This window comes from Heterodontus francisci, chromosome 3 (genome assembly GCF_036365525.1).
Source record: "Heterodontus francisci isolate sHetFra1 chromosome 3, sHetFra1.hap1, whole genome shotgun sequence".
Lineage (NCBI taxonomy): Eukaryota > Metazoa > Chordata > Chondrichthyes > Heterodontiformes > Heterodontidae > Heterodontus > Heterodontus francisci.
Window position 1 is genome coordinate 190,024,654 of NC_090373.1, and position 20,623 is coordinate 190,045,276.

Genomic DNA, 20,623 nt, shown 5'->3' on the forward strand with positions numbered 1-20,623 from the left:
TAGACAGACTAAATGCACAGTGAAAGAGCCTGGAGGAGGTGTTTGCAAGGAGAGGAAAGGATGGCATGCCAGCGGGAAGCTGGGTAGGGGGGGGCACATTGTCACTTCTGCCACGTGAGGGCAGGATGTTGGCCTGCTAAAGCTTCACTGCTCCTTGATCCCAAGTGTTAAGTATCTCCCTTCCCCCCATACCCTGTTAGTGTCACCACACTTCGACATTTAGAATCATACAGCACAGCAGGAGGCCTTTCAGCCCATCATGTCTGTGTTGGCTCTTTGACAGAGGTGTCCGATAAGTCCCACTCTTTTCCAATAGCCTGCAAATCTCTCATTTTCCAGAACTTTTCCTATTGAATCTGCTTCCACCACCTCTGACAGTGCAGCACTCCCTCAGTAACTGACTCTCTGACAGTGCAGCACTCCCTCAGTAACTGACTCTCTGACAGTGCAGCACTCCCTCAGTAACTGACTCTCTGACAGTGCAGCACTCCCTCAGTCCTGACCCTCTGACAGTGTAGCACTCCCTCAGTAACTGACTCTCTGACAGTGCAACACACCCTCAGTAACTGACCCTCTGACAGTGCGGCACTCCCTCAGTACTGACCCTCTGACAGTGCAGCACTCCCTCAGTAACTGACCCTCTGACAGTGCAGCACTCCCTCAGTAACTGACCCTCTGACAGTGCAACACACCCTCAGTAACTGACCCTCTGACAGTGCGGCACTCCCTCAGTACTGACCTTCTGACAGTGCAACACACCCTCAGTAACTGACCCTCTGACAGTGCAGCACTCCCTCAGTAACTGACCCTCTGACAGTGCAGCACTCCCTCAGTAACTGACTCTCTGACAGTGCAGCACTCCCTCCGTACTGACCATCTGACAGTGCAGCACTCCCTCAGTAACTGACTCTCTGACAGTGCAGCACTCCCTCAGTACTGACCATCTGACAGTGCAGCACTCCCTCAGTACTGACCATCTGACAGTGCAGCACTCCCTCAGTACTGACCATCTGACAGTGCAGCACTCCCTCAGTACTGACCATCTGACAGTGCAGCACTCCCTCAGTAACTGACTCTCTGACAGTGCAGCACTCCCTCAGTACTGACCATCTGACAGTGCAGCACTCCCTCAGTAACTGACCCTCCGACAGTGCAGCACTCCCTCAGTACTGACCATCTGACAGTGCAGCACTCCCTCAGTACTGACCATCTGACAGTGCAGCACTCCCTCAGTACTGACCATCTGACAGTGCAGCACTCCCTCAGTAACTGACTCTCTGACAGTGCAGCACTCCCTCAGTAACTGACTCTCTGACAGTGCAGCACTCCCTCAGTAACTGACTCTCTGACAGTGCAGCACTCCCTCAGTAACTGACTCTCTGACAGTGCAGCACTCCCTCAGTACTGACCATCTGACAGTGCAGCACTCCCTCAGTAACTGACTCTCTGACAGTGCAGCACTCCCTCAGTACTGACCATCTGACAGTGCAGCACTCCCTCAGTAACTGACTCTCTGACAGTGCAGCACTCCCTCAGTAACTGACTCTCTGACAGTGCAGCACTCCCTCAGTACTGACCATCTGACAGTGCAGCACTCCCTCAGTAACTGACTCTCTGACAGTGCAGCACTCCCTCAGTACTGACCATCTGACAGTGCAGCACTCCCTCAGTAACTGACTCTCTGACAGTGCAGCACTCCCTCAGTACTGACCCTCTGACAGTGCAGCACTCCCTCAGTAACTGACTCTCTGACAGTGCAGCACTCCCTCAGTCCTGACCCTCTGACAGTGCAGCACTCCCTCAGTACTGACCATCTGACAGTGCAGCACTCCCTCAGTAACTGACTCTCCGACAGTGCAGCACTCCCTCAGTCCTGACCATCTGACAGTGCAGCACTCCCTCAGTCCTGACCCTCTGACAGTGCAACACTCCCTCAGTACTGACCTTCTGACAGTGCAACACACCCTCAGTAACTGACTCTCTGACAGTGCAGCACTCCCTCAGTACTGACCCTCTGACAGTGCAACACTCCCTCAGTACTGACCTTCTGACAGTGCAACACACCCTCAGTAACTGACTCTCTGACAGTGCAGCACTCCCTCAGTACTGACCCTCTGACAGTGCAGCACTCCCTCAGTAACTGACTCTCTGACAGTGCAGCACTCCCTCAGTACTGACCATCTGACAGTGCAGCACTCCCTCAGTCCTGACCATCTGACAGTGCAGCACTCCCTCAGTACTGACCATCTGACAGTGCAGCACTCCCTCAGTCCTGACCCTCTGACAGTGCAACACTCCCTCAGTACTGACCTTCTGACAGTGCAACACACCCTCAGTAACTGACTCTCTGACAGTGCAGCACTCCCTCAGTACTGACCCTCTGACAGTGCAGCACTCCCTCAGTAACTGACTCTCTGACAGTGCAGCACTCCCTCAGTACTGACCCTCTGACAGTGCAGCACTCCCTCAGTCCTGACCCTCTGACAGTGCAGCACTCCCTCAGTAACTGACTCTCTGACAGTGCAGCACTCCCTCAGTACTGACCATCTGACAGTGCAGCACTCCCTCAGTCCTGACCCTCTGACAGTGCAGCACTCCCTCAGTAACTGACTCTCTGACAGTGCAGCACTCCCTCAGTACTGACCATCTGACAGTGCAGCACTCCCTCAGTCCTGACCCTCTGACAGTGCAACACACCCTCAGTAACTGACTCTCTGACAGTGCAGCACTCCCTCAGTACTGACCATCTGACAGTGCAGCACTCCCTCAGTCCTGACCCTCTGACAGTGCAGCACTCCCTCAGTACTGACCATCTGACAGTGCAGCACTCCCTCAGTAACTGACCCTCCGACAGTGCAGCACTCCCTCAGTCCTGACCCTCTGACAGTGCAACACACCCTCAGTAACTGACTCTCTGACAGTGCAGCACACCCTCAGTCCTGACCCTCTGACAGTGCAACACACCCTCAGTAACTGACCCTCCGACAGTGCAGCACTCCCTCAGTAACTGACTCTCCGACAGTGCAGCACTCCCTCAGTACTGACCCTCTGACAGTGCAACACACCCTCAGTAACTGACCCTCCGACAGTGCAGCACTCCCTCAGTAACTGACTCTCCGACAGTGCAGCACTCCCTCAGTACTGACCCTCCAACAGTGCAACACACCCTCAGTAACTGACCCTCTGACAGTGCGGCACTCCCTCAGTACTGACCATCTGACAGTGCAGCACTCCCTCAGTACTGACCCTCTGACAGTGCAGCACTCCCTCAGTCCTGACCCTCTGACAGTGCAGCACTCCCTCCGTACTGACCCTCTGACAGTGCAGCACTCCCTCAGTACTGACTCTCTGACAGTGCAGCACTCCCTCAGTACTGACTCTCTGACAGTGCAGCACTCCCTCAGTACTGACCCTCTGACAGTGCAGCACTCCCTCAGTACTGACCCTCTGACAGTGCAACACTCCCTCAGTACTGACTCTCCGACAGTGCAGCACTCCCTCAGTACTGACCCTCTGACAGTGCAGCACTCCCACAGTACTGACTCTCTGACAGTGCAGCACTCCCTCAGTACTGACCCTCTGACACTGCAGCACTCCCTCAGTACTGACCCGCTGACAGTGCAGCACTCCCTCAGTACTGACTCTCTGACAGTGCAGCACTCCCTCAGTACTGACCCTCTGACAGTGCAGCACTCCCTCAGTACTGACCCTCTGACAGTGCAACACTCCCTCAGTACTGACTCTCTGACAGTGCAGCACTCCCTCAGTAACTGACCCTCTGACAGTGCAGCACTCCCTCAGCACTGACTCTCTGACAGTGCAGCACTCCCTCCGTACTGACCCTCTGACACTGCAGCACTCCCTCAGTACTGACCCTCCGACAGTGCAGCACTCCCTCAGTACTGACCCTCCGACAGTGCAGCACTCCCTCCGGACTGACCCTCTGACACTGCAGCACTCCCTCAGTACTGACCCTCCGACAGTGCAGCACTCCCTCAGTACTGACCCTCCGACAGTGCAGCACTCCCTCAGTACTGACCCTCCGACAGTGCAGCACTCCCTCAGTAACTGACCCTCTGACAGTGCAGCACTCCCTCCGTACTGACCCTCTGACAGTGCAGCACTCCCTCCGTACTGACCCTCTGACAGTGCAGCACTCCCTCAGTAACTGACCCTCTGACAGTGCAGCACTCCCTCCGTACTGACCCTCTGACAGTGCAGCACTCCCTCCGTACTGCTCAAGTCTCTGAAGTGGGACTTGAACCCACGGCCTTTTGACTCAAGAGAACAAAGCAGCAATTAAAAGTATAAAGAACAGCACCACCTCCCTCGGCTGGGATTGACTCAATATATAGTTTATTTCATTTTTATTTACAAATATGATACACGCTTTGGAATCTCGGTGCAGTCACAATGACAGGCAGGGTGATTCCACGCACCAGGGACATGTCCAACAAGAGGCAGCAGAACCGTCTCTGTGCTGCCAATCACTCTGACAGCCCCACCTACCACCTGCTCATAACCAACACGACACACTTTAAAAGCTCTGGGCCCACTTCACCAAGTTGTGTGAGCCTTCCCTTCTAAATAGATAGAAGATCAGTGTCTGGGAAGAGGGATGTCCATGATTTCATGATCCGGGTTGCCAATTCGTATAATGCAGGAGTGGAAGGTTTAACCTCCAAGTCAGCTTCATTGCCAAAAAAACTTCACTCATAGAAATGCTGCCCCTTTAATTCATACTTAAAGGGGAAGGAAACCTCTATGGTTGCCTCTTCATCCCCTGCACGGCCCCCACCCCCCCCCCCCCCCCCCGCCCCCCTCACATTACCCATCGCCTCCCCTACCCCATTAGAACACGAGAGTCCCCCCTGGAGACTCTCCTCCCCCTTTTACCATCAATACCTTCCATGTGACAAATATTTTTCAAACTATAGTTCCTTCAAATGATTCCAATATGATTAAGTGCTACTAATGTTCTGGCTGCATTCAGGTCGACTAGGATACAAAGGAGATCACTCCAGCAATACTGCCTTAAAAACTGCCCCATCCACATCTTGGCACTGGAATAGGGCCCTGGGCCCGGAAGCGTAGTGGTTCTGTTACTGGATGAATAATCCAGAAACATGGTAGTTTGCCAATTTAAATTCGGGTTATAAAAAAAGCACATAATGGTTTATTTTAGAAAGCTGGTAATGGTAAAAGTGACCATGAAGCTGTCGGATTTAAAAACCCAACTGGTTCACTAATCTCCCTTTCGGGAAGGAAACCCATTGTCCTTACCCGGGCTGGGCCTATATGTCATTCCAGTCCCCACACCAATGTGTTTGACTCTAAAGCGGCCTAGTAAGCCACTTGGTTGTATCTAGCAGCAGTTCATCACCAAAGGCCACCATCACCGCCTTTTCAGGGTGACTAGAGATGGGCAATAAATGCCAACAGTACCCATTTCCCGAGATTGAATAAAAAGAAGCAGATCAGGTAAGAAGGGTCTATCATTCCAAACCCCCAGAGCCTCAGATTAAAAGTTTATGACGCTCCACCGACTGAGCTCCTCGGACTCCTGAGGACTGGGCTAGACCTTGGTAACACCCCTCCCCCAACTACCTCACATCCAAATCACCTGCTGACACTTGGTTGTCCTGGCTCCTTGGAGAGCAAGGTGGTGATGGGAGTGCCGGTAACCATGGAAACATAGGTCAGCAAGGCCTTCAAGGAACAGGGGAACCAAGGAAAAGGACAAAGGGAGTTCAGGGCGTCTTGTACACCTGGAGGATGCAGTTATATCACCGAAACATTGTCCATGGTGCAGCCGCACTTCTCGATAATCATGTTGGGGAATTCTGCTACCTCAATCTCAGTGTAGTCCCCCTTCTTCACCAGGTACATCATGGGCAGGGAGGCACTCTCCACCACTGCGCAGGTTCTCTCGCCATAGTCAAAGGGCCACTGTGGCTGCTTGCAGCCCCCCACACAATGAAAGGCCTGGTAGCCAGGGGGTTCGATGATCCAGTACTGGGTCCACGTCAGTTCCCTGAAGTTGATGAAATATTCCTGTCTACAGCAAGTCCCACTTCTCCGGGTTCGGCTCCCGCCGCAGTCCCCGGCAGCTCTAAAAAATAAAAAGAGAAAGGAGCAGGTTTGTAAAAATGTATTTCACAACAGCGTGAGTTTAAGCAGCTGCTTGCCTGAGAGGTTAGCTGCTCATATTTGCATGTTTTATTTTCTTTATTAACGGATATGGGCGTCACTTGTAAGGCTGCCATTTATTGCCATTCCTAATTGCCTTTGAGAAAGTGCTGGTGTCGATAAAATCAGCTTGCTTGGCCACATCAGAGGCCAGTTAAGGGTCAACGTATAATTCCAGCTGGGGTGAGGAAAGCAAGATTCCTTCCCTAAAGGACATTCATGAACCAGTTGGATTTTATGACAATTCCAACAGATCACAGATCACTTTTACTGAACTCAGACTTGAACACACAATTACCAGTCCAGTAAAAGAACCAAAACACTACCAGACCCCACAGTGACATAAACACAATGGAAAATAAAATCATTCTGACATACGCCCCTCCTGACACCCCATTCAAATACTTTGACTGACTGCTCCCCCTCGGGTACAATTAGATTAATGATTCTAACCAGCACTACACTGCACCCTGCCCATCCCATGCCCCTTATTCCCCATATTTCCAATTCCCCTGCTCCGAATTCCTCCACTCCTAACCCCCCCTACTCCTGACGTCCTCGCTCGTCTGTCTGCCCCTGACCCCGCATCCATTCTTCTGCTCCTGACCCCATGCCCCGGATCCTCCTGCTCATCACTCCGTTCCTGATGCGTCCACCCTCCCCAAATTTCTGTGGCAATAGCAGTGGAACAGACCAGATGAAGGTGTAGCTGGGAGGTCACGGATTTACTTCCTGCCAATTTTACAGGAGAAAGCACACAGAAATCAAGTTGACCCCGTTCAGGGTCAGCATGATACACAGCCGCATTTTAAACAATTATGCTTTCAACCTCATGCCTTCCAGAAAAACAAGTGGGCTCATGGCTCGCATACACTAGCACACACTAGTATCCACACACTAGTATTCACACACTAGTATCCACACACTAGTATTCACACACTAGTATCCACACACTAGTATTCACACACTAGTATTCACACACTAGTATCCACACACTAGCATTCACACACTAGCATTCACACACTAGTATCCACACACTAGCATTCACACACTAGCATTCACACACTAGTATCCACACACTAGTATTCACACACTAGTATCCACACACTAGCATTCACACACTAGTATTCACACACTAGTATCTACACACTAGCATTCACACACTAGTATTCACACACTAGTATCCACACACTAGCATTCACACACTAGCAAGCACACACTAGTATCCACACACTAGCATTCACACACTAGCAAGCACACACTAGTATCCACACACTAGCAAGCACACACTAATCTCCACAAACTAGCATTCACACACTAGTATCCACACACTAGCATTCACACACTAGTCTCCACACACTAGCATTCACACACTAGTATCCACACACTAGCATTCACACACTAGCAAGCACACACTAGTATCCACACACTAGCATTCACATACTAGTATTCACACACTAGTCTCCACACACTAGTATCCACACACTAGCATTCACACACTAGCATTCACACACTAGCAAGCACACACTAGTCTCCACACACTAGCATTCACACACTAGTATTCACACACTAGCATTCACACACTAGCATTCACACACTAGCATTCACACACTGGTATCCACACAATAGTATCCACACACTAGCATTCACACATTAGTGTCTACACATTAGTATTCACACACTAGTACAGTAGTATCTATGCACGAGGATCTGTACACTAGCATTCACACACTAGTATCCACACACTAGTATTCACACACTAGCATTCATACACTAGCATTCACACACTGGTATCCACACAATAGTATCCACACAATAGTATCCACACACTAGCATTCACACATTAGTGTCTACACATTAGTATTCACACACTAGCATTCATACACTAGTCTCCACACACTAGTATTCACACACTAGTATTCACACACTAGCATTCATACACTAGCATTCACACACTGGTATCCACACAATAGTATCCACACACTAGCATTCACACATTAGTGTCTACACATTAGTATTCACACACTAGCATTCATACACTAGTCTCCACACACTAGTATTCACACACTAGCATTCATACACTAGTCTCCACAAACTAGCATTCACACACTAGTGTCCACACACTAGTGCAGTAGTATTTATGCACTAGTATCTGTACACTGGTATTCACACACAAATATTCACACACCTGCACTCATACACTGGTATCTGTGCACTAGTGTCTGCAGGTTAGCATTCATAAACTAGTATACACAATAGTATCTATGCTCTAGTATATATACACGAGTATTCACACACCTGCACTGATACACTTATATCTGTACGCTAGTATCCGCATGGTGCTGTTTGAAGGCCGGAGAGACTCGTCTTTAACACACAGAGAGAGCTGTACAAATGTCATCAGAGTTGCCAATCTTCCAGAATTGACCTGGAGTCTCCAGGAATTGGAAACTAATTTCCAGGACATTGCTGCGAGTAAACCAGGAGAAAACTCACTGGGGTGCCACAAAAAATCATGTTCTTTTCATTTTCTTTCAACATTTCTTTATATCAAAAAATATTAGAGATGGGGAAAGGTTGTTTCATTCACAGTCAAGGTGAATCCAATCAGATAACAAGGACTCTGTCCCCTTTCCAATTGGGAGGTAACTAGAGGACCAACCAATGGCAGAAGGTCATGTGATGAAACCTCCAAGAGGACACCCACCCAGAGCTGGCAACCCTACGAGCATCTTAAAATCTCAACTCTACATGAACTATGCTAAAGGAGATGTACCCATATTCGCTGAAATTGAGGGTGTAGAGGACCAGCTCCGGCTTTCCCAGCTTCCGGTCAGCAGGATCCTGGGAGGTGAAGCTGACATATCTAGCTAGCTCAGCTGCGTGCCGTCCCGGTCGCTCAGCTTCAATCCAGATCTCCAGGTACATCTCGCTCTCCTTGGTGTTCTGCCAGTAGTGCACTGCCTGGGTGACATCAAACATTCTCCACCCAGAGTCCAGGATGGGGACCAGCCTGTCACAGGGGAAGAAACGCAATGTTATAACGTCAACTGCCGCAGTTCACATGTAGAAGCCTGCACATCAAATCCAAACCAAATCTGCGGAAACATTACTTCAGTGAGCCAGTTGTCAATCCTTGGAACAGGCTCCCTGTGGAGAAGGTGGAAGCGGTTATATAGAATTTACAGCACAGAAACAAGCTATTCAATGGATAACTCTTTCAAACAGCCAGCACAGGCTCAATGGGCTGGTCGACCTCCTTCTGTCCTGTACGATTCTATAATTCATTAAGCCTAATCCGTCTATGCTGGTGTTTATGCTCCACATGAGCCTCCTCCCACCTTACTTCATCTAACGTTTTCCTTGCCTCATGTCTCGGTGTCTGGGTCTGTTCTAAAGACTGATTACTGTGATTAGTCAACAGCACCATTATTGTTGTACAGTGTGACTACCAGGATTATTGAAGGTGAACTAGATGAATCTTGGCCTTTACCCATGTATCGTCCTTCAACAGCCTCTTATTATAATCAGACGAAACTCCAAATCTGTCCCGCAAAGTCCCCGCCAAGAGGGAATGTTAGCCGAGTGCCGCGGAGAGGACGGTGGAGAGAATGAGAGAAAAGCAAAAGGGACATTTGCTCTTACCTGGAATCTATGAGTGAGGTCCTGTTGCTCCCGTCAGCCAGAATCTTGACCCAGTACACGCTGACCCTGGCGTTGTTTACCGGCCGGCTGTGTCTCCTGGGAGGGAGCTGTCCTTTGTGGACACCTTTCTTGAAGAGCTTGAGCTCTGCCATGGTCACCTCGCTGTTTTCAGGAATCAGCCCTTTCATATCAAACACCAGCCTCTGCCTGGTGGGGTCCGAATAGAGCACGTCTCCAGTCGTATCTGGGGAAACGGGGCAGGGCAATGTGAAGTGAGGCAATTTTTTGGGAGGAAGCCTTATAAACTAAATGGAACAGGAGTAGGCCATTCAGCCCCTTATGCCTGTTCCGCCATCCCGTTAAATCATGGCTGATCCGAATCTGCCCTCTATCCACCTGCCTTGGTACCATAATTCTTGATTCCCTGCCTAATTTATCAATCTCAGTTTTCACCACCCTTTCAACAGGCAAAGCACTCATTTATAATGAGGTGGTAACATTTTAAAGGAGGGGTAGGAACAGAGAGACCTGGGGGTCCATGTACACCAATCTCTGAAGGTGGCAGGACAAGATGTTAAAAAAAAGCATATGTGATTCTTGGCTTTATAAACAAAGGCATAGAGTACAAAAGCAAGGAAGTTACGCTAAACTTTTAGAAAACACTGGTTAGACCCCAGCCGGAGTACTGTGTACAATTGTGGCATCACACTTTCGGAAAGATGTTAAGGCCATGGAGTGGGTGCAGAGGAGATTTACTAGAATAGCACCAGGGATAAGGGACTTCAATTAGCTGGAGAGACTGGAGAAGCTGGAATTGTTCTCCTCTGAGCAGGGAAGGTTGTAAGAGATTTAATAGAGGTGTTCAAAATATGATGAGTTTTGATCGAGTAAATAAGGTGGAGAATCATTTCTCACTAACAGGAGGGTTAGTGACCAGAGGACACAGATTTAAGATAACTGGGGAGAAAAACGAAGGAGATGAGGAGAATTTTTTTGCACAGTGAGTTGTTATTTTCTGGAACGCACTGCCTGAAAATGTGGTGGAAGCAGATTAAATAATAACTGAATTGGATAAATACTCGAGAAGTAACAACTTGCAGGACTATGAGAAAAGAGCTTGGATCGGGACTAAACTGGATAGCTCTTTCAGAGAACTAGCACAGACACGGTGGGCTGAATGGCCTCCTTCTGTGCTGTGAAATGAGACAGGCAGTTTATAATCTCGTTTCCGGCCTTTATTGTCCGGGAATATTCGTTTCTTGTATTCAGAAGATGTCATGTTAAATTCTGAGAGTTAACTGTGCATTCCAGACAGCGCAAAAGCAGCTGAAGCCTTTGTAATTCGTCACCCTGTGAATCACTTAACAATTCACAGCTATAATTGTAAAGCTCTTTCAGACAAGGCCAAGGGTGAGTGTGTGTAACACATTTATTAGTAACTGATTAGATTTACACAAGGCAAAAACAACACACAAAAAGATTAACTTGTATAGCCTAGATCAAGTTTGCCTGGTTCCCAGGCCAAAGCCATAAGTGGCCTGGGGTGGGACAGCAGGGGAAATCAACCAAGCTTCCCTTGCATGGAGCTTGTTAGCAAAGCATCGGCTGTGGCCTCTTGGGGTGAGGCAAGTCCTGGTTGATGAGACCAGTGGAACTATCCCTCACCCCAGTGTGAGTCAATGATTTTTGGATGAATTTTGGTCAGGATGAGGAAAACACAAAACACGTTTTAGTAAAACAAAATCTCATTATAAGGTACAGGAGATTGAGAGGAAGGTAAAAATATATATATTGTCACTCAAAAGAATGTTGAGATTTGAACGTGTTACTGCAAGTGACTGTTCAAATCAAGTCAGGAATTTAAAAGAGAATTAAATCCTTGAAGAAAAATTATATTAAAGGGTACAGGGAAGTGGGATTAGATTAGATATCTTGATTTAGGGACACAGTGAAACTGAACAGCCTCAATTCTGCCCACTTCTCTCCTTGTCCACAATGTACAGGAGAACACAAATAATTTGAAAGTTACAAATCTGGCCAGTGACTGATGCACCCACTCAGACTACACACATAAACTCCCGAGTTGGTAGCACGCTTGCTTGTGAGACAGAAGGTTGTGAGTTCAAATCCCACTCCACAGACCTGAGCATGTAATCTAGGCTGACACTCCAGTGCAGCACTGACAGAGCACTGTACTATTGGAGATCCTGTCTTCTGGATCAGACATTAAACCCAGGCCCTGTCTACCCCCTTGGGTGGATGTAAAAGATCCCAGAGTACAATTTGGAAGAAAAGCAAGGGAGTTCTCCCCTTTGTCCTGACCAATATTTATTCTACATTACAATTACATTAACGTTACTACATTTCAAAAAGTACTTCATTGGGTGTAAAGCACTCTGGGACCTTCTGAAAGGCACAATAAAAATACAAGTTCTTTCTTTTTACACACACATACACACTCCCTGAATTAAGGAAGGGTGATTTATGGCACAGGTACAAATAGTCCAAAGGAGTGTTATTTACCTGAATTGCCTGGAACTCCTCGTAAGATGCCAGCCAGACTGGGAAGGGCTCTCCGCTTCCTCTCCTTGTCCTTGTGGAGCTGCAGCATGGAAATGTACTTGTTCCTCACGTGGGTTGGGACCGCCGTGTTCTCCAGGTCTCTCTTGGCGAGGCGTGGAGTCTCCATCAGCCCCAGTTTCCTCAGCATGGCAGCCTTGACTTCATCAACATGGTGATGATTATGGTGGTGGATCCTGTCTGCCAGTGCTGACCAGAGGACGCAGCCAATGATCCCGAGTGACAGCATATTCCAGCTGGTGATCATTTATTTTTAAACCCAGGAGGATTTTCCTTTGAATTCTCGCTGTCGTGCACTGAGAAGGTTTCCTTCTTTTTTTAAAAATTCCTGTCTGGTTCGGCACAGCTCCTGGGAAGCACAAACTTGCTGTTGGATTGAAACACTGTCCACAGTCTGACTGAGAGCTTCTGACAGCAGCTTTTAAAGGGAGGGCCAGGCATTGATCTCCACTCCAGACAGAAGTGGATACACAAAAATTGAAAGGAGGCACTGAAACATCAAAGAGGCAGGAGATTTAACATTGCGACGCCCCCCACTTAAAGCAGAATGACTGACAGTTTTCACCTTCTTCGGAAATCCTCCGGGATTAACTCAATCGTGTCCCTTTCGACTTTTCACGGGTACAGATTAACAAGGCTGAAACCTTAAAAAAAAATACTCCTGAAGGTTTTTTTTAAAGCTTTTTAGTAATCACTTCTGTGTTAGGATGCTTAAGAGCTGGCCTGTCCAAGCAAGCTAGATTTTCTCTATTTCTCTCTTATCAAAGCAAGTGATTAGAGTACAGTTTATGATGAATCTGGTGCAGGTTTAAGCAGCAAGGGGCTTGACCAGGAGCCCTGGCTGCCTTGTGGATCTGCCCAGACTGTGCCACTGGGATAAGGGACCCGGCGTGCTGAAGCCACCAATGGTGGAGCGATTAAAATTGGTGATGGTGAAGAGGCCCGAATTAGAGGAACACAGGTATCTCAGTGGGTTTCTGGGGCTGGAGGGGGTTACAGAGCTGGGGAGAGGTGAGGCCATGGAGGGATTTGAACACGAGGGTGAGAATTTTTAAATTGTTGCTGGACTGGGAGCCGATATAGGCCAGTGAGCACAGGGTGGATGATGGGTGAACGGGACGGTATGATTAGAGTATGGCAAACACTGAACTTCCAGAATCCGAATAAAAAAGAAATGAGTGTCAGTGTCTGTGTTGAGTAAGTGAGAGGGGGGGCTTGGAGGTGGGGCAGGGTCACCCTCAATGGCTGTCAGCCCCTTGGTTTGGGGTGAGGTGGGGTGGGGGGGGGGTGGAAGATTCCTGTTCATGAACATGATCCATCTGCTCCTACTGGAAGGTGCATTATCAATGAGGAGGAGACCAGCCTTGACTGTGATGCCCCCCATGGAGGAATAGCCTACCGACTATCAAGGCTGATCATTGGGAGGCTGCTAGAGGATGACTGCTGCAAATGGAACCACATCCCAGCTGCAAGAGACGATGGGAGGGGCAAGATGAAATATAGCTTAATTTCAAATGAATTATGTTAAAACGAACTGTACTGTGCTGTTCTTTATGTTCACTCACTCAGAGAGTTGTGAAAGTTTGAAATTCCCTACCCCAGACGTTGTGGATGCTCAGTCATTGAGTATGTTCAGGGCAGAGATTTTTGTATACTAAAGGAATCAAGGGATATGGGGATAGTGCAGCTGAGGTAGAAGATCAGCTATGATCTTATTGAGGGGCCGAATGGCCTACTCCTGCTCCTATTTCTTTTGTTTTAACAGATATGAGCAGATCGAGTACCATAGCTTGCATTACCCTGAGTTCACTGTTTGTAAACATCAGACTGTAGTGACTAGTTAGTGCTAGAAACATACCAGTCATATGACTACTAGTGAACTGTCTGTGGTGTTGGCCACACTCAGTTGATGAAAATATATACTATATATATATAAATATATACACACACAAGGTGGTAACAGGATTGGAAGAGCAACTTCAGGAACTCGCTCCACATAGCCAGAGCCACAATAACAACATTGTTCACTCATGGCCCTGTTCTCACTGACTTACCAAATTCTCATTCCTTTTTCAAATCTCTCCACTGCCTTGCCTCTCTCTACCTCCCTAACCTCCTGCAGCCCTGCAGCTTCCGAGATCTTTGCACCATTCTACTTCTGGCTTCTTGCGCATCTCAGATTTTAATCACTCCACCATTCCCTGCAGTGCCTTCAGCTGCCAAGGCCCTAAGCTCTGGAATTGCCTCCCTAAACCTCTTCACCTCTCTCTCCTCCTTTAACAAGCTCCTTAAAACCTACCTCTTTGACCAAACTTTTGGTCATCTGCTCTAATATCGCTTTCTGTGGCTCGGTGTCAAATTTTGTTTGATAATTGTCCCTGTGACGTGCCGTGGAAGGCTTTATTATGTTAAAGGTGCTATATAAATGCAGGTTGGTTTGTTGTTAAAGCAGGAGCACACAGTACAATTCAATCTCTATTTCAGACTCATGCAAACTGTCCTTATTTTTACATAAATTTGATATTATTTTTAAAACTTACAGAAGTCTGGAAAACAGAGTTAGTTGGAGGATAAGAGTTTTTCCGCAGTATTGGCTTGAGGAGTTGCAGGACATGAAATAGTGCCACCTCCGGTGGGAGGGTGTAACTACAGTGTGACATGTTTACATAGATATTTTCAATTATAAATGTGGACATTAGATGACCATCTGTTTTAGTGATTTTGATTGAGGAATAAATATTGGCCATTTTTCTTTTCTTCAAAATAGTCCCATGGGATCTTTTACTTCCGCTTGAGAGGACAGACGTGGCCTCACTTTAACATCTCATCTGAAAGACGGCACCTCTGACAGTGCAGCAATCCCTGGAAGTGTCAGCCTGTATTTTGTGCTCAAGTCTCTGGAGTGGTTCTTGAATCCAAGTGCTCCTTATTTATTGGTGATACTGTGACTCACTGAGACCCCTGGAACCAGTTAGATGCACGTTGCTGTTTAAAAACTTGAGTCTCCCTATTCTGCTGCCTCACTGTTGGGAAATAGTTCCACTGACATCTGCTGGCCTGTGGCAGCTTGCCAAACTAGTTACTCGCTTGGCATAGGCCAGGGCATTGAATGCTGGGCAGATTATTTAAGCGAAGGATGATCGGGAGATGATGTCTGGTGAGCACAGCTGGTCAGATGTTGCTGCGGGAGTTAGGAGTAGCATCAATCTTCACCGTCTAGGAACACGTTTGGTCAGTTGTATCTCAGCTAGAGTCAGCACTTTCAGGAGATGAAGGGGAGGAGGAAACAGGGCGCGGGGGTTGCGGTGGGGGGGGGAAGGCAAATTATACCTTATGTAAATAAGCACACTTTGATTTCTTAAGTCTGAATCCATTGAGATGAGGTCAAGGCTCCTCTCTCAATGTCGTGTTTATTCATGAGGCCCTTGCCAGAGTATATTTGTACTTCTAAAGGCCCCCACATGACGTTCTCTTGATGTGTGATGGGTGTTGAGGAGAAGCTGGCTGCTTCTCAGTGGGGAAGGAGCAAGATTTGACGCCCCTGGGTCTTCCAGCAGTCAGGTCAAACTCCCAGTTTCCTTCATATCCATTAAGATGCAGAGTGACCACACTTAAAACAGACAGCCTTGGCTGAAAGTGTATGTGTAAATCTCCTCACCTTTATCTGTCCAGTTCACCAGTTTACTGAAAGGTGAGACAGCTCAACATTGTGTGCTGGATTGCCCAAAAGCAGCAAATCTCACAGTATAGAGTTCCTGTTTGCTTTGTATGAATTGCGCGTTCTCTCTGTCCAGGAACTCCCCCTCTGCTCACCCCCTCCCCCAATCCTCGCTTCCCTAAAGACAGGGAAGGCTGCCCATGTGGGGAGTTGGCAAATTTCCCAAGTGTCACTGTGAATTTTTCCATGGTTCTGATATTCCCCTCTTTGAGTTTTACCCTTCCTTCAGTTCCGGGCACGGCACCTCAGGAAGGATATGTTGTAGGCATCCTTCCATCTACGTAATATGATGAAAATGCAGCAAACAGTCCATTTGGGGGGTGTCTTCTCTTGGTGCACCTTTGTTGATGGCTATGAAGGCCAATCCTTGAGAGGCAGGTTCTGCCACAAGTGCTGCATGTGAAGCTGTCAAGTGACATTTTGCGTTGTTGGTCTCGGTGTTGGCGCCTGTTGCCAAGCTGCTGTAGTAACTGGTCATTGTGGTAGTGCACACTAGTGCAGAGGATGTGTCACCATTTCCCTCTTTCACCAGCTCGTGACTCCCAGGTGAAATAGTTGACATTGAGGGCCTTCATGTCACACTTGCAGGCATCCTTGAAGCGGAGCTTTGGGCCCCACTGGTCATCTGGCCCCGGCTACCTCACCATACAGAAGGTCCTTGGGAATGTGACTGTCTTCCATCCTGTGGACGCGTCCAATCCACCGAAGCTGCCTCTATTTGATTCATACCAACACACTTGGGAGCTCTGTCTTTGAGAGGACTGCTGCATTTGTGATTTTGTCCTGCCAGGATATACCCACAATGCACCACAGACAGCGAAGATGGAAATTATTGAGCTTCTTTTCCTGGTAGCTGTAAGTCGTCCATGTTACACAGCCATACAGCAAGGTGCTGCGAACACAGGCCTTATAAACCATCAGCTTGGTCCTAAGGGCCAGCTTGGTGTTATCTCATGCGGGTTTTGTAAGTCGGCCAAAGGTGGCAACTGATTTCCCTATGTGTGTATCGAGCTCTGCATCAAGGGACAGACTGTCACCATGGACCCAAGGTAACAGAATTTGTTGACCACTTCCACTGGGTGTTATTTAGTGTGATCAGGGGAGGAGATGCAATACCTCGTCCCATGACCTTGACGCTTATAGTCAAGAGAACAAGTTTCAGGCACAGGAGAGACAGTCCATGAGTCTTTGTAGCTGAGTTCCCGTGTGAGCAACTAGCGCAACATCATCAGCGTAGAGGAGTTCTCTGATCAGGACATGACAGGTTTTTGTCTTTGTTTTCAGTCTTGATAGATCATAGAGCTTGCCATCTGACCTAGTGTATTAGACTCCTTCCATATCTGCAGGGAAGGTGAAGGTCAGGAGCATGGAGAAGAAGATGCCAAACAGAGTGGGGACTAGGACACAACCCTGTTTCACTCCATTCTTCACTCCGAAACAGTCGGAGGTGGAGTCATCAATCTGTACAGTGCAGTGCATGTTGTCATGGAAGGAGCAGATGAGAGTGAGGAGCTTCGGTGGACAGCCCTGCTCTGCTGACAGTGTCAAATGTCTTAATGAGATCGATGAAAGTAAAGTAAAGGGGTATACTCTGTTCCCCACACTTCTCTGGTATACTCTGTTCCCCACACTTCTCTGGTATACTCTGTTCCCCACACTTCTCTGGTATACTCTGTTCCCCACACTTCTCTGGTATACTCTGTTCCCCACACTTCTCTGGTATACTCTGTTCCCCACACTTCTCTGGTATACTCTGTTCCCCACACTTCTCTGGTATACTCTGTTCCCCACACTTCTCTGGTATACTCTGTTCCCCACACTTCTCTGGTATACTCTGTTCCCCACACTTCTCTGGTATACTCTGTTCCCTACACTTCTCTGGTATACTCTGTTCCCCACACTTCTCTGGTATACTCTGTTCCCCACACTTCTCTGGTATACTCTGTTCCCCACACTTCTCTGGTATACTCTGTTCCCCACACTTCTCTGGTATACTCTGTTCCCCACACTTCTCTGGTATACTCTGTTCCCCACACTTCTCTGGTATACTCTGTTCCCCACACTTCTCTGGTATACTCTGTTCCCTACACTTCTCTGGTATACTCTGTTCCCCACACTTCTCTGGTGTACTCTGTTCCCCACACTTCTCTGGTATACTCTGTTCCCCACACTTCTCTGGTGTACTCTGTTCCCCACACTTCTCTGGTATACTCTGTTCCCCACACTTCTCTGGTGTATGGAGAAGATCATATCCATAGCAAATCTACTGACAAGGAAACCGCAATGTGTTTCCGGGTACACTTAGCCTGCAAGTAAATGGAGTCTTATAAGTCTGACCCTAGCAAAGGCCTTCCTCATGATGCTAAGGAGTGAGATGCCCCTGGAGTTGTTACAGTCGCCTCTGTCACCTTTGTTTTTGTATAGTGTGATGATTTTGGCATCACGCATCTCCTGTAGAGAAGGAGAAGGTCATAAAGGTGTGGCAATAGATGCAACATTCTGTGCTTGAGCAGTTCTGCTGGGATCCTGTCCTTTCCCGGTGCCCTTCTGTTCACTAGGTGGTCCATGGCATTCCCGAGCTCCAGTGATGAGAGTTCTTCATCTAACTCATCCATGACAGGAAGTTGCAGGAGAACATCGATCAGAGCCTGGGAGATGTCTGACTCACAGGAGTAAGCTCACAGTAGTGTTCAGCCCAGCAGGACATCTGTTTACTTCTGTTGGTGGGTACAGAGTGGGGAGACAGTCATGACCACCCCAGGGAATTACCCCAGCCCCATAAGAGGATGAGTGAGGCAAAGAGGGACTCGGCGTTTGCAAAGGAGGTGCCCTTAGCATTGCACAGGTTGCAGGAAGAGTGGGCACTCAGTGCTTGGGCATTGAACTGGGTCGTCTTCCCCCTGGCATCATGGGGGCTGAAGAGCAGGGGGCAAGGCTGCCAATCACAGTAGGGTGGCCACCTGTCCAAAAGGCAGGCAGCAGCTGGCAATGGGGCCATGACTGTCAGGTTTTGGGCCCAGTGGTGATGAGGAACAACACTCTGCACAGTAAGGGCGTAAACCCGAGCAGCAGGAGGACATGGGAGATGAAAGGGGCGGGAAGGCCATGGAGGCCATACCTTCCCCACAGGATCTACCATCAAAGTCAGAGATACCTGTGAGATGACTGAGACCCAGTGCCACAGGAGACTGTGACTCTCCAGGCAGGTGGTCACAGAGATCTGTGCCCTCATCGCCATGCCCTGCCAGTAGCCGTCAAAGTCACTGTGGTCTTGAACTCCTTTGCTTTGGGCTCCTTCCAAGGATCATCTGCAGACCTTAGTGGTACCTAGCAAGTAGTAGCGCACCACTGCATCTCGAGCTCACTGATACCCTCGGTACATTCATTTCACAACCGACACGGCCTCATGGGGACAAAGAGCAATGGGTTTCGCCGCCATTGCTGGATTTCCCCATGTGCAGGGCATCATCGATTGCATCCATGTAGCACCCAGCGACTACCCACTCAGATTCAATAGGAAGGGTTTCCACTCCCTGAACGTCCAGCTGGTCTGCGACCACAGTAAGAGCTTCCTCCACGTGTGCGCTCGCTTTTCTGGCAGCTACCATGACGTCTTCATTCTGCACAGTCCACGCTGCCTCAGATCTTCATTCCAACACCCAAAGTGCATGGATGAATCCAAGATAAAGGGATATCCCTTGAAAACATGGGTACTCACCCCTCTATGAGAGCCCAGACAGTGGCACAGAGGCCATATAACTATTGCCACCTGCTCACTAGGACAACCATTGAGCAGGCCATTGGGCTTCTGAAGATGTGCTTCCAGTGCCCGGAGCAGTCTGGTGGCACCTTCCGGTACCCTCCTGCAAGGGTCTCTGTCACTGTGATGGTCTGTTGCACCCTCCAAAACATGGCACTGCAGAGAGATGTGGACCTGGAGGATAGTGAGGCCCTGGAAGGAGAGAGCTCACTGGGGCCAGAGCAGGAGGTGAGACAGGGGGAGGAAGTGGAGGCAGAGTGAGATGGTGCTTGAACAGAGAGGTGTCCTGCTACACAATGAGGTGGTCAGGCACAGCATAGGGCTCGAAGAGCTGGTGAGGATACAATGAATGTCAGGGATATCCTGATTCAGGAACATTTCAACGAAGCCCCTGTCATCCATGTTGACAGCCATGGCATTGAATGGAGTCTGTGCTAACATGTACATGGAAGACGCAGCCTGGAACATCCAATCACTTACCGCCAATGAAGGAAGCATGTCTGCCTTCACCATGGAGAATCTCGTTACCTCTTTCACCACCGCAAACTACTTTTCCTGTCATGGTAGCAATAAAAAGGAGTCCCAGATGTCTGGATTAAAGTGTCATCATTCATACAGTGCAAAGAGAGGAAAACAGTAAACAGAGACAGTAAGAACACACCCCCGTGACCCACTCAGTGCTCCATGCAACCTGGAGGCCTCCTCCTGCCATCCTCCAGGAAGAGGACCTC

The 20,623-nt window shown here is 48.6% G+C and overlaps 1 protein-coding gene across 1 annotated transcript; it reads right to left on the minus strand.

Annotated features, from left to right (window-relative positions):
- Positions 1 to 4,875: 4,875 nt before the first annotated feature.
- LOC137353401 (left-right determination factor 1-like) lies at positions 4,876 to 13,045 on the minus strand. Its single transcript, XM_068019644.1, has 4 exons — positions 12,358 to 13,045; positions 9,835 to 10,078; positions 8,966 to 9,202; positions 4,876 to 6,112 (listed from the first exon to the last, which is right to left on the minus strand). Exons 1-4 carry the CDS (start codon positions 12,659 to 12,661, stop codon positions 5,782 to 5,784), a joined length of 1,116 nt encoding a protein of 371 aa, XP_067875745.1. The 5' UTR covers positions 12,662 to 13,045; the 3' UTR covers positions 4,876 to 5,781.
- Positions 13,046 to 20,623: the final 7,578 nt, after the last annotated feature.

Bases quoted from the DNA above. Each gene is read 5' to 3' on its own strand.
- LOC137353401 (XM_068019644.1), bottom strand. From the start codon at position 12,661: ATGATCACCAGCTGGAATATGCTGTCACTCGGGATCATTGGCTGCGTC. The intron at 10,079-12,357 runs GTAAATAACACT...CCGTTTCCCCAG, and splicing joins AGGAGTTCCAGGCAATTCAG to ATACGACTGGAGACGTGCTC. The intron at 6,113-8,965 runs GTACATCTCCTT...TTTATTTTTTAG, and splicing joins CTCAATTTCAGCGAATATGG to AGCTGCCGGGGACTGCGGCG.